The following is a 14,744-nucleotide window of genomic DNA, read 5'->3' as shown; positions in this document are numbered from 1 at the left end:
TTATTAAAAGTCACATCCATTAAATCTAATTTTCAAAACTTCTTCTACCGAGAAACAACTACTGGTTATCTGTGTTCACTTACTGAAGCTACATTGCTGTCTCTTCATCAGAATCTTGCTGTTTGCTTTCCAGTGGGAAAACTTCATTAAAATTTTTTTCCAAGTCATTTAGTATTTCTCTTTCTAATAACTTTTCTTTTTATTGATAGGATAGACATTTCCCATTACATCTAAAAAATACCTTTTGGTCAATGGGCAATGGTGTCATTTTGTTCTATCTTGCTGTCCCTTGATGTATTTTATATAGGACCAAACAACATGCAACTCTCAGGTTTTTAATTCCTGTCCCATATCTTTAGATTCTACAAGGGGTATTACCCATGATTTTGACTTCAAGCTGAGAGGACTACTGTCATTCAGAATGGTGTGGCTGAATATTACATACTGTACTTGCAGGGATTAATTGGGAAGGGTTCTGTGCAGAGTCTCTAGTATTAACTTGTCCGTGCTCAGAATGTGATGTCTGATTTACTGCTGATCTTGGTGATACACATACTGAACTCCTTCTTAACTTACACTTATAGAGGAATTGTTTCATGAATCCAATCACCTATGATACTTTTATCTTATTTTCTGGGTGTATTTTTTTAAAGTTTAGTTTTTTAATGGTAAAAAAATCTCAACAGTACAAAAGGATATAGAATAAAAAGTTGGATTCCTGTCTGCTTCAACCCCTAGACATCCTTTCTGGAGGTAGCTAGTATATTATCACTTTCTCATATACCATGGATTATTTTAAATGTTGGTCTTGGAACAACAATGTAATATGTGAAATTCTTGTTATGATAGTTGGGGAATTTTTATTAAATCAAAGGATTATCTTTAGACTATGGCATAAACCATTGTATGGAGACAGCTATACATAGGATAACCATGTTGTCATCCAAACTGGACTGGATCACTTTTGAGAATGAAAGGGGGTACTGTTAACATGACAGTGGGATAGCAGGCATAAACTATGTTAACCATATCCATAAATCAAATGCTTACCTCTTTCCTATGAATCATCAGCCCATTCCTCCATCAGATTTCTTTCTTGATTTGTCTCTTTAACCAGTCTCTTACGTTGTTTTCTTCCCTTACAGACTATGCTGTGGAAGAGAAACCATCACAGATTTCAGTAATGCAGCAATTGGAGGATGGTGGCCCTGACCCACTTGTATTTGTTTTAAATGCAAATTTGTTGTCAATGGTTAAAATTGTAAATTGTAAGTTAGAAATTTTTTTTAAAAAATTAAAATGAGGTACTGTCTTATAGATAATAAAGCTTTTAAATTCATTATGCACAAGTATTTTTATATAGAGCCACATCTTAATGAAAACTGGAAACTGAAGAAGTTGGTTTGTATAAAATAATATATCCCAGAGGACAACTGTGGAACTAACTGAGACTCTTGCTTTTGGTCAAAGGGGTGAGATAGATGAATTTTCCATGGAGGAAAGCCAAATGAAACTTGAAGTGATCTGAATTAAGTTCTTCCTGAGAAGGGGTATGCTAAATTACAACTCACCACCAGAATAACTGGAGGTGGATAAATTATCCAAGAGGGTCAATTTCTATGCTAGGTTTAAATCTCAGAAACCATAGTCATGGTGCAAAACCTTACTTGTGAGAAGTGCTAGCTAATTAACACATAGTAAAACTTCAGTACATCACAAGTGAAGATTCAGAAGAAACTTCTCAATTCTTGGTGCTAGCTTCTTAGACACCAGAATGAGACAGAGGACAGTAACTTAGAATCTTGATTCGAATATAATATTGGAAAATAGAGAATACATTTATTCTGGATAAATGTTAATCGACAGAATTTTGGAGAGAGGAAGGAAGCATTGGGGAATAGTCCTCAAGTTGTCCCTGTGTATTTGTTTTAAGTTGACCTTGGAAACCAGAAAAACCAATTTACTAAATTCCTTAGAATTTCTTCATAAATGAAATGTAGGTTTCTGGTTTACTTGCTCATCACACCCTTATATATTTGTCCAGTTAATAATGCTTGCCACCTTTCCTAGGATCAGATTTTAAAATAATTTGCTTGAAATTTTAATTTACCATGTCTGGTTTTTGAGTCATACTTAGGAAATAGAATTCCTGAAGTGTGCACCAATCTTAATACAGCTGAATTAGACACCTTACATTTAGGTATATAAAGCAACATGCCCAAAATGAAAGAAAGGGGTCTTATATTACTTTTGATTTACATTGTGATACCCATAATTTTATTTGAACCCTTTATCAATTCCTTTGGGGGTCTTACTGTGTTGGAGTACAAGTGATCAAAGTGTCAAAGATTGAACATTATTTTTAAGTGCATGTGGCTTGTCCTGTTGTGACTCTATATAACCTTAATGTGAAGAAGTGGAAATAAGTAGTCCAAAAAAGCCATCCATTTCACCACCTTTTACAGCATGAAGCCAAGTAAAGTCCTATTGCTGACTTATCTAGAATTTTCTCCCAGAAAGGACTGTAATTTAAATAGCTAGACTCTTTCAATCACAGATTAAGTTTAATAAGCATACATACAAATATATTTTCTTTAGGCCACAGTCTGAATCCAAAGCTGTAATATTGACTTTTATTGTTTTCTTGTTTCTAATTTTAATTAAGTAATTATTTTCCTTGGTAAAATGATTTCTTAAAATATAGGTGGGGGACTATATTCTTTCATCTTTATAGCCAAGGATGTGTAGTTTGGATTATTTATTTTTAATGGAATGCTGTTTTTTTAATAACTGTACCTTTTCATAATAAGAGTTAAAAGTTTTAAGTGCATTATCTTTCACAGTTACTTCTTTTACTTCTCTTCTAATTATTTTGCTAAGTGTTTGGTTAGAGCCAGAGACATTGGTATGTTTTATTTTCTGCAGTAGTTCTTTGGCTCAGTGCAATGACAGTTAACAGTTGAATTATACAGATTCAGTATGATCTATTTTATTCTCTGTTGTATTATAACAAAGATTTCTTTGGATTTTTAAAATAAGGGTTGAGAAGCATATTGTTATTTGTATATTTTATTTCATCTGTAGATGTGAACAGGAAGTGCTGGTGTTTCACAACCAAGGGAATGCATGCAGTGGGTCAGTCTGAGATAGTCATTCTTCTGCAGTGCCTACCGGATGAAAAGTGTTTACCGAAGGATATCTTTAATCATTTTGTGCAGTTTTATCGGGATGCTCTGGCAGGTGGGGATACTTTATGACTTAGTCTGTACCCTTTATAGATGATAAAAAATTTTAGATTCAGATGTAAATAACCTTAAATTTGGAAGCCTGGCATTGGACTTTGGCATTATTGGCAAGTTAGAACTTGGCATGGTTTGAAGAAGTTACAAATTTTAGTACTTTACCTGGTGTGGTGGTTGTTATTTTTCAAAGGCTGGGATCAAAGTTGTAAGATAATCCATTGACCATGATGTAAGAGTCTTTTCTTCCTTTGGCTATGGAACATGATATTGGTATCAGTAGAAAGAAGCATAATGATAACTTACTACTTGTTTTTTGAGTTAACAATATTTATATAATTATAATGTAAATATTCATTTAATGTTCAAGTTCCCAAAACCACTAACATGGACAACTTTATTATGGTTTCAAAATAAATTATAAATATTATTAACTGGAACAATGTAAAAGTAAATGCATATTTTGCACAGCAAAGGAAAACATAAAAAAAGAGACAACCTACAGAATGGGAGAAAATATTTGCAGATGATGAGACTGACAAGGGCTTAATTTCTAGGATATATAAATAACTCATACAACTTAATAACAAAAAAACAAACAACCCAGTCAAAAATGGCCAGAAGACCTAAACGAGCAATTCTTTAGTGAAGACATACAAATTGCCAATAGGCACATGAAAAAATGCTCAGTATCACTAATTATCAGAGAAATGCAAATCAAAACTACAATGAGGTATCACCTCACACCAATCAGAATAGCCCTCATTCGAAAGTCCACAGATAACAAATGCTGGAGAGGGTGTGGAGAAGAAGGAACCCTCCTACACTATTGGGGGGAATATAGTTTGGTGCAGCCACTGTGGAAAACAGTGTGGAGATTCCTCGAAAAACTGAAAATAGACTTACCTTATGATCCAGCAATCCCATTCCTGGGCATATATCTGGAGGAAACTCTAATTCGAAAAGATACACCCACCCCAGTATTCATAGCAGCACTATTTACAATAGCGAAGACATGGAAACAACCTAAATGTCCGTCGACAGATGACTGGATGAAGAAGTTGTGGGAGATATATATATATATATATATAATGCAATATATATATATTATATATATATATATAATATATATATATAATGCAATACTACTCAGCCATAAAAAAGAATAAAATAATGCCATTTGCAGCAACATGGATGGACCTGGAGATTGTCATTCTAAGTGAAGTAAGCCAGAAAGAAAAAAAAAATACCGTAAGATATCGCTTACATGTGAAATGTAGAAAAAAAGACAAGTGAACGAACATACAAAACAGAAACAGACTCACAGACATTGAAAGAATCTCATGGTTACCGAGTGGAGAGAGGGTGGGAAGGGATAAATTGGGAGTTCAAGATTTGCACATGTTAACTGTTGTATATAAAATAGATAAACAAGTTTTTACTATATAGCACAGGGAACTGTATTCAGTATCTTGTAGTAACCTATAATGAGTAAGAATATGAAAAGGAATATGTGTATGTATGTGTATGACTGAAACATGCTGTACACCATAAATTGACATAACATTGTAAAGTAACTATACTTCAATTAAAAAAGGCTGGGGGAAGTAAACGCATAGCTATTAGAAGTTGGATAAGACTAAGGATACTAGTATAAAGGCATACTATTTAAAGTAGAGAGAGAAAAAATATATTTAAGTGTATCATTTAACATTACAAAGTTAACCTTCCCCTGATTTAACAAAAGAGGTAAGAAGTAATGTAATTGAGCTAAATTCTCATTTATCAGGATAAGAAGTCAAAAATAATACCTAGAATTGATAAATAGGGAAAGAGTAATATAATAACCAAAGCCAATGAATAATAAAAGACTATCTCTGAGAAACAAGGGTGGGGTGAGGGTGGCCAGGGTATTAAAATTATTTTCATGCATTATTTGTTAATGTTTATAACATTTATATTAAAATCATTAATTATTTGTACTTTCTGAATGCAAGTAATTCCCCATGTGGGATTCTATGCCAAAGAAATTTTCTGAAGTGTAAAATACACTTTGTATGTGAAAGGGTTTATTGCAGCATGACTAAATTTTTAACATGAAGATTTAGAGGCAACCCTAAATGCCCAGCTATAGGAGAAGAGTTTATCTGTGTTACACTTTTTAGATGAATGCATCTTTTTCAGAATATTATTTTAAAAGTATTATTTTTATGGAAAATGCTCTTGAATAAGTACAAAAGCAGGATGTAAAATTGCATCTTAAGTGTGATTATAGCTTACGTGTAAAAGATTGTACTTTTATGTCTTAATTAGTCTCTATGATAATTTAAGTGAAATAGTACATGAGGGCAAGGTGATACGGTAGAAACTGACTACATCATACCTTCAAAGTACAGTTCAGTATTTACTGTGTCAGTTGTAAAATGTATGGGGTTAATTTGAAGTCATCTGGAAACTCTAGGCCGAAATTTCATTCCAAAAATTACTTGAAACATTCATTTTTACCCTTAGTTTGAATGTATTCACATGTAAAAACTCCAAACAGAAATGGTTTTGGGGATGCAAGTAATAGCATGTTCATGTGGGTTTTGAGAAGGCATCAGGGATTAGGGCATGGGAGGTTCAAGAGTGTCTTGTTTAGGAGTTTGTCCTCTTTATTCTGCAGACAGTGAGGAGTCATTGAAAGAAATTAGTGACATAATCAGATTTGTGTTTTAGAAAGATGACTCTAGAAGCAATATGAAAATGGATCAAAGTCTGTCTGGTAGCAGGTAGAGCAGGTAGTTAAGAAGCAGTTACAGTGGATAAACAAACAAAAATCTATAGTGAGTGAGCCCTAGAATACTGCGTAACAATGAAAAATAAACAAACTGCTGATAGACACAGCAGCATGGATGAATCTCACAGACCATAATGCTGAGCAGAAGAAGCCAGACACAGAGAAGTACATATTACATGATTATATCAGTATGGTTCTCTGGAACAGGCAAAGTGAATCTGTGGTGATAGAAATTAGATCAGTATTTGCCTTGGTTGAGGTGGGTGTCCTGGTGCTGGAACTGACTACAGAGGGGCCCTGAGAACTCTGTGGGATGATATAAATGGTCTGTGTCTTGATTGGGATAGTGGTTACATGGCTGTTAACATTTGTCAGAACTCATTGAACTATGTAATTAAAATCTGTTGAGTTTAATTGCAGGTAAATAATACCTCACTAAAATTGACTTAAATTTTTTATTGAGATATCATTGACACAGAACATTGTTAGTTTCAAGTATACAGTATAATGATTTAATATATATATATATATATATATATAGTGAAATGAAATGTCTTGTTAACAACCATTACCTCACATAGTTACAAATATTTTTTCTTTGTGATGAAAACTTTTAAGATTCTGCTCTCTACAACTCAATTACACTTTGAATATTATTTCTCTTTCATTCCCAACATTATCTTCTTTTTGATGTTGGAGTCTCAGTTTAAGTCTTCAAATGAAAGCTTTTTTTTTTGGTTAAATTCTCATACCTAATATTTTATTTTTGTTGATATTTATACCCATGGAATGTTACCTGTTTATTGATGAGGTGTTAAATGACAGTTTAAATATTATTCATTAGAATTGGTAGAGATCTGTCAGTTTTTAAAATTTTAAAGAAAGTAAATGCTTAAAGGATAAAAGATATATTTTATAATGTAAGGGGAAATAATGAAGAATCTGAGTGTGATTGGGATGGGGAGGAGGGTTGTTAGGTGGCAGAAGCAGAAACGTTATGAGTATCTGTGGAAAAATAACCAGTAATAGATTCCAGTCTCTAATAGGGAAATCTCAAAGGAATAATGAATGAAAGCTTTGAGTACCAAGCCCAACACAGTCTTCACCTCTGAGCTATATTCACTGGGGCATGCTTAAGAAAGATAAACATTATGCTGTTATTAGAGCTTTAGAGGACTGCTATTATGTACTCATCCCTGAGGAGGGAAAAAAAAATCTTCTGTCTCTTTTGTTTCCCATTCTCTCCCTACACCCCTACCCCCAAGAGAAAAGATGAAAATTTATACAAGCCTTACTTTAAAATCTTTGATAAAGCAAAGAAAGTTTTATGTTTGGTTGATTATTCATTATGTGACTATTTGCATTATAAAAATAATAGTTAATCATTTTTTAGAACAAATTTATTCACATTAGGCCTGAAATTTGGTAAACTATTCCCCAGTTGTCACAGATGTTGAGTCTCACAGAAGTCAAGTAACTTTCCCCCAATCTCATGATAGTGAGTGATCGAATTAGTGTTCAAACCCATGTCTCTGTGACTCCAAAATCTGATTTTTTCCAAAATAACATACTACTTGATATAGGGATTATTTTGTTTTTATACATCTGGCCCAGCGCTTAAATGTGCAGCCAGATTTGGTTAATCCTGGGGCAAGAGAACTACCCTAAATGTATTTGCCAGATAATGATGTGCAGGTGAACATGGCTTTCAGCCACAAAGCTTCTCTGAGTTTTGTGGGGAGATGTTCCCTTCATGTGTGGACCCTACTATCAGCATAGCTTCCCAGTTCACTGAAGGATTCTGTGACCCATCACCAAACTGTCCTGCAAATAGTCTCTAGTTTTCAAGGAAAGTAAGCATTAACTTCTCTGATGGCAATTTCTGTATTTGCTAATAACTTCTTTCAGAAGTGTCAAAGGAAGCTTGCTCATGTCTGGTGAACAAATCTGCTGTTACATTATTGAACAGCTCCTGTCAGGAAATTCTTTTGTAATTCTAGTCTGAGGGAAATGTCTCCTTAATCAAGGGCTGACTTGTTACTGTTTCATTCACAAAATATTTGAATTAGAAAGTGCTTAGTTAAGAGCATTTGTAATTAAAAGGAAAAAAAAAACCCCCACTGTCTAATATGAATTTAAATAAGCTCTGAGTTTTTTATATTTCATATCTGTCTCAACCAAAATTAGAATAAATCCTATCTTTGATACTTTCTCCGTAAGTTTTATTCTCTTAATGTCTCATATATAATTATACTTAATGTCTTAATTCATTATGTTCATGAATTGAATTTATTTACTCAATGGCATTAGGATTGTAAACTCTATGAGAGCAGATACCTAATATTAACATTTTTTGTGAACTTTGAGGCAATAATTCTTATCCTGAGACCTCCAAAATAATTCATACCTTGAAGTCACATAATCTAAAAGAAGGCATCAGTATTTTTGGTGTCAATAAAAAAGCTAATCAGTCAATCTAAGAAAGAAATGGAAAATTTTATTCAGGTCAAATTGAGGATTATAACCCGGGAACAGCATCTCAGAAAGCTCCGAGAACTTTTCTCCTGTTAGACGTCAAGGCACAGTTATATAAATTTTTTGAGACAGAGGGCTGTGTATTAAATGACATATTATTGACAGTTTACACTATCTAGATTTAAGTGTCATTGTGGCCCCTTACAAGATTAAGAAGGCATGTTATCTTTTAAGGAGTGGTCTTGTTGATGCTAGGAGAGTGTTGCTCTTTATGTTTGAGCAGGTATTTCTGCCAATGGGGGAGATTTGGTTGGCACATAATGCAGATACACAGTGCACAGTAGTGGGAAGAGAGGAGGCCAAAGGGCAGAGAAATGTTTTTATGTGTAAACTTTTCTGATCTTCCATTTAAGAATTTTATTTCACATTGGCATTTAGCCAGACAAACTATAGTGTGATGATACAAGTTATTTCATGCTCACCAGAAGCCCTGATAAAATTAAGAAGCTAATTTTCATTTAATAGATGCCATTTGTGTAAAGAACAACTTTATAAACATGTGTCTTTCATAGTGAAAGATTGGGAATTAGTGTTTGGTAGTGTCTGGCTCTCACTGGTAATAATGATTATTAAAAATAAGATTATCAGTAATAATTAATGTACTTTTTTGTTTTAGGGAATGTTGTAGGCAACTTAGGACATTCTTTCTTCAGTCAAAGTTTCCTTGGCAGTAAAGAACATGGTGGATTCTTATACGTGACATCAACTTACCAATCATTGCAAGACCTAGTACTCCCAACTCCACCTTACTTGTTTGGAATTCTTATCCAGAAATGGGAAACTCCTTGGGCTAAAGTGTTTCCCATCCGGCTAATGTTGAGACTTGGAGCTGAATATCGACGTAAGTAGTAAAACATCCTAAGCTGTATGACCAAGACATGACTTTATAAAAACTTGAGATATTCGGAGCCCCCTGGTGATACAGTTAAACAGAAGTAATCTTTTGAGGTACCTAAGCTAAATTTGGCCAGTGTCTCTACTTTTTTGGGCTATAATGGAAAGGACTCAAAATATCAAATGAGATAATGATTATTCATTGCCTTGTAAACTTAACTGGTTTTATAATTCATTGATAAATATGTGATCATCTTCAGAAAACGTGAATTTCAGCTTAACAAGTAACTTTATAGTAGCTATATATGGTGAGCAGATTTTTGTCACTTGATTGGAAAATAGTTACGACATATTTTTTATAATGTAACAGACACTGGAAGCTGGTGGTATAGAGATCACTCTCTGCTGGTAAAGGAGCTTCCTTGCCCATGGTTGTAGCAGTGCAACTGAGCTGTGATTATTTTTAAAGATGTTAAGGCCTAAGTACAAACGTCATTATCTTCACCTAGTCAAAATTGCCCTAGTCTAGGAATCAGACTACTTGAATAAGGTTCTTAACTCTGCCTCTTACTAGCTTTGTAACTTTGGATGAGTCACTCAAGTTGTCTGATTCAGTTTTTTTTCTGCAACTGGAAGTAACAATTGCCTTTTATATTGCACAGTATTTTTAACAGGATCAAATGAGATAGTGAAAAAATTATTTTATAAACCATAAAACAGTATATTATGTGTTTTCAGAAAGTCAACTTCATTCTTTATGAAGTTATTCTTTCCTTCAACAAGAATTTAATAAAGGCTTACCATGTCCTGGGAATTCATAATGGCTGAGACATGATTATGGACTCTTGGGAACTTTTGTAAGGAAGACATACAGAAATCATGATTATAGTAGTATATTGTGTTAAGACACATGTTCACAGTTAACAGAGTTCTTTGGGAGTCCCAAGATGGTCTCTAACTTCATCAAGAATGAGGGACCAAGGTGCCTTGACTGAACTGTGAAAGAGGCATATGAACCACCTAAGTGAAGTAGAGAATGGAAAGGATTGTAGGTAGAGGAAACAAAATTTGTATCTTACACAGGTAATTCAAACCATAAAGTTCAAGCCAGCTAACGGGATCACCTAGTGCTTGGCTTTTTCTAAGGAGGGTCCTGGTAGGGACATGTTTAAGAGTGAACTCTTAGAATTCCTGAGCACAGAGGAATCAGGAGATATTTGTTTCCTGGATCATATTAATCCAGTTTGGAAAAGAATACTTCTTAAGACATTGTAGTTCATTTTAGAAATAGCCGCATCAAAAAGCTTACTCTGGTTATTAAAAAACTTACTCTGATATGATTTGTAGAAGGCTCCGAATTTGTCTGTGATGCTGTCATGGTAAATACTTCTTGATCCCTTAATTTCATATGCTCTAACTAAGCCATTTCAATTATATTTTGAGAGCTTAATGAAACATGATGTCTCTTTTATGAAGAATTTAAGCTGCCAAACTTAGTCTGATCATTTCTCACTTCCATAGTTTATCCATGCCCACTGTTCAGTGTCAGATTTCGGAAGCCATTGTTTGGAGAGACGGGGCATACCATCATGAATCTTCTTGCAGTAAGTTGGGAATTTTAATTTTCTTTTTCCTTACTAGGGTTTGTGTGGGAGAAGGAAGAGAAGGAGTTTATTATTTTGTTAATAGCCATACCCTTTCTGCTTCAGGGAGGTGAAGATTTATGCTGAAGGAAAAGAACAGAACATATGTATTCTTTGGAAAGTATGTGGAGCTTTGGATAGAAATAGTACCGGATTCCAGCCCTTGGTTATACACTTACTATCTAAGTGACCTGGTAGAATTATTGTGAGGACTAGTGAATACTTAAAGCACCTAGTGTTGTGTCTTGTCTTAAACAATTTTAAGCCTAGCATCCTGGGGGTGTCCCCTTTGTCCATGTGGCTTACTGTTTTGCCAAAGGTTGGTCAGAGATTATGTTCAAATACCTCAAGCCAGTAAGGCATCTATTCTTTCTTAATGGATTTGTGTGTGTGCTGGGATTCAAACTTTATTCTTTTCCTTTCCGCTGGACTCTCTCAGGTCTCCTCTGCGTGGGCTTTAACCCTGTTGACCAAGGATGTTGGTTGACTTGGGCCCACTAATGGCTCTGCTACACAGGTGCACAGACAAAGGTCAATCCTGGGTGTTTGGAGGATTTGTAAAGTTCCCTATGACTGTCTTACCTCCCAGGACTCTTTGTTAAATCTCTGGCTAGTCTGCCTATTCATTACTTCTCCCAAAAAGGCTAGCAGCCTCAGGCTGACAGAGCCGCTTGCCTGCTCTTTTCACCAGCCACTGAGATTACCACTTCAAACAACACAAGCAAGATCCTTCAAGCAGCAAAGCTAGTTGTTTTCACAAACTACCTTGCCCTGGTTGAACTACTGCATAGGGCTAGGGGCAGCCCCAGGCAAGAAGATCACAGGCTCAACTCTATTATTCGTACTTGAAGTTCAGTAATTTTCATGAATAAACATGTCTCAGTGTGTTGTATACCTTTGGTCAGATTCCAGAGCACTGAATGGTTGGTGGTTTAAAAAAATACATTTACCCGGCTTTTTAGTTGCTTTGGGGGAACTTGATTTGGTTATTTCCTCATTCTGTCGTGCAGCTGTAGTTATAGTTTCAGTTATTTTTTAAGTAGATTTAAACAATAAGAAAAATTCTTATAGGTTTACCCACATAGCTGCCATTTCCAGTGCTCTTCATTCCTCTGTTTAAATCTGTGTTTCAGTCTGGTGTCATTGCCCTACCTGAAAGATTTCCTGTAATGTTTCTTGTGGTGTGGGTTTGCTGGTGACGAATTCTTTCAGCATCTGTATTTCTAACAATGTCCTTTGTATTTGAAAGATATTTTCATCAGATGTACAATTCTAGGTTGACAGCTTTATTCTTTGAGAATTTGAAAGATTTGCTCTATTGCCTTCCGGTTTGCATTTTTTTTCAGATGAGAAATATTTTCCCTCTTATCTTGATTCCTCTCTGGGTAGTATTTTATCCTTCTCTGGTTGCTTTTAAGTTTTTATTTTCATCAGTGATTTTAAGCAATTTGATTATGTGCCTTCGGTATAGTTTTTTTCATGTTTCTTGCACTCGGAATTTTCTGAGCTTCTTAGATCTGTGTGTTTTTAGTTTTCATCAAATAATTTTTCTGTCCATCCCTCCTCTCCTTCAGGAACACCAATGTTACAGACTTATTAGGCTGCTGGAAATTGTTTCACAGCTTACTAATGCTCTGTTTCTTCTTTTCAGTGTTCTTCTCTGTGTTTCATTTTGGACAGTTTTTATTGCTGTCTTCAAGTTGACTAATCTTTTATTTTTTGATATTAAAACTGCCAGTAATTCCATCCTTTTTTTCCCCTGTAATCTCGGACATTGTAATTTTCATCTCTAGAAGTTTGACTTGGATCTTTTTCTGTATCTTCTATGCCTTTACTTTTAAAATATCTGAAACATAATTATAATAAGTTTTATAATGTCATTGTTTGGTAATTCTAACATCCATTTCAGTTCTGTCTCAGTTTCCATTGACTGACTTTTCCTCCTTTTTTTGAATTGTATTTTTCTGCTGCTTTGCATACTTGGTATTTTTAAAAATTTTTATTGGGTGCCAGATATTGTGATTTTCCCTTGCTGGATACCAGATATTTTTGTGTTCCTGTAATTATTCTTGAGTTTGGTTACCAGTAATGTTAGTTTATCTAAAAATGATCCTTTTGAGTCTTGATTTTAAGATTTGTAAGGAGGAACCAAAGTCTTGTTTACTATAGGGTTAATTATTCCCCACTACTAAGGCAAGACCCTTCTGAGTATAGTTGACCCTTGAGCAACATGGGTTTGAACTGTGAGGATCCACTTATACATGGATTTTTTTCCAACAATAAATGCTACACTACTGCACGATACATGGGTGGTTGACTCTGGTTGTAGAACTGCAGATATGGGGGACCAACTATAATTATACGTGGATTTTTGACCACGCAGAGTCAGTGCCCCTAACCTCCACATTATTCTAGGATTAACTGTATTTGCAACGACTTTTGGCATTATCTGGAATTAAGCCAGACTTCACAGATTAAGGACACAGTCTTTCACAAGATTGCCATTATTTCAGACATTAGCTGCAAGCTCAGGGGTCCCTAGACCACCCATACTTCTGATTAACTGGATACAAATATGTGAGATCCCACTAACCCATGAGATTTGGTAATTTACCAGAATGATTCACAGAACTCAGCAAAGTACTATACAGTTGATCCTTGAACAATATCAGTTTGAACTGCTCAGATCCACTTCTGTGTGGATTATTTTCAGTAAATATGTACGGCAGTGCTATGTAATCTATAATTGATTGAATCTGTAGTTAGGAAACTGCAGTTCAGAAGGCTGACTCTGAAGTTATGCACAAATTTTCTACTGTGCAGGGGTTGATTCCCCAACCCCTTCATTGTTTCAGAGTCTACTGTATTTGTGATCATAGTTTTATTATAACAAGGAGAAACAAATCGGGAGTAGCCAAAACAAGAGACACATAGTGCCAGGTCTGGGAGGGTCCCAAACAAGGAGCTTCTGTGTCCTCAGGGACATGTCACCTTCCCAGTACAGTGATGTGTTTCAGTGTGCACCGAGTAAGCTCCTGAGCTTCTGTGTCCTGAGTTTTTGTTGAAGTTTCCCTGCTAGGCATGAATGACTGAATCATTGGTCATGTGATTAGACTCGATCTCTATCCCCTCCTCGCTCCCCAGAAGTCAAGCTGATTGATATCATTTACCTGAGAGCTCCAGCCTCTGATCATATGGTTGATTTTTCTGAAATGGCCAGCCCCCAACCCTGGGTCATCTTGTTAGCAAAAATATCTAGGAGCTTATCATGAGTTACCAAATTGACATAGACCATCAGGGTACACCAGGAATAACAAATGCACTCCTGTCATTCAGAAAAATTCCAAGGATTTGAGACTACCTCCCAGGACCAGGGGCAAATGTCAGTCAGAGTCTTTATTATACAGGAATACCCTATTCAGTGCCCATGAATTATGAGGTTTTTCTATCTGGATTTTGGGAATGGACACTGTTCCCAGACCTGAGTGTCGGATAATGCTCCCAGTATTCATTTCAGGCATTTCCTTCACTGGCTTCAAGAAGTTTCCTCAAACACATTTGCTAATCAGAACACTGCTGAACACCGGATGGGACCTTCTGCAGACTTGTGGCTTTCTCTCTCTACAGTTTTCTCTTCTCTGATACTCTGTGCTGTGAACTCTCACTACTTTGGTTTTTCTGGATTTTCGATTTTGTCTCCTCAGCTCAGGAAAT

At 35.3% G+C, this 14,744-nt stretch overlaps 1 protein-coding gene across 6 annotated transcripts in view; it reads left to right on the top strand.

Annotated features, from left to right (window-relative positions):
- Positions 1-14,744, top strand: part of ZFYVE9 (zinc finger FYVE-type containing 9) — a 130,986-nt gene that overhangs the window by 89,429 nt on the left and 26,813 nt on the right. For all 6 annotated transcript variants that reach the window (XR_012079106.1, XM_072974441.1, XM_072974437.1 and 3 more), the window contains 4 exons: positions 1,146-1,268; positions 3,085-3,240; positions 9,170-9,394; positions 10,909-10,991. Coding sequence is in view for 5 of the 6 variants with exons in the window: in XM_072974441.1 (XP_072830542.1) it covers positions 1,146-1,268; positions 3,085-3,240; positions 9,170-9,394; positions 10,909-10,991 (587 nt within the window). In the remaining variant the exon portion in view is untranslated. The remainder of the gene's footprint in view (positions 1-1,145; positions 1,269-3,084; positions 3,241-9,169; positions 9,395-10,908; positions 10,992-14,744) is intronic.

The sequence above is a fragment of the Vicugna pacos genome, chromosome 13, assembly GCF_048564905.1.
Source record: "Vicugna pacos chromosome 13, VicPac4, whole genome shotgun sequence".
Taxonomy (NCBI): domain Eukaryota; kingdom Metazoa; phylum Chordata; class Mammalia; order Artiodactyla; family Camelidae; genus Vicugna; species Vicugna pacos.
This window is presented reverse-complemented; position numbering and strand designations above follow the sequence as displayed.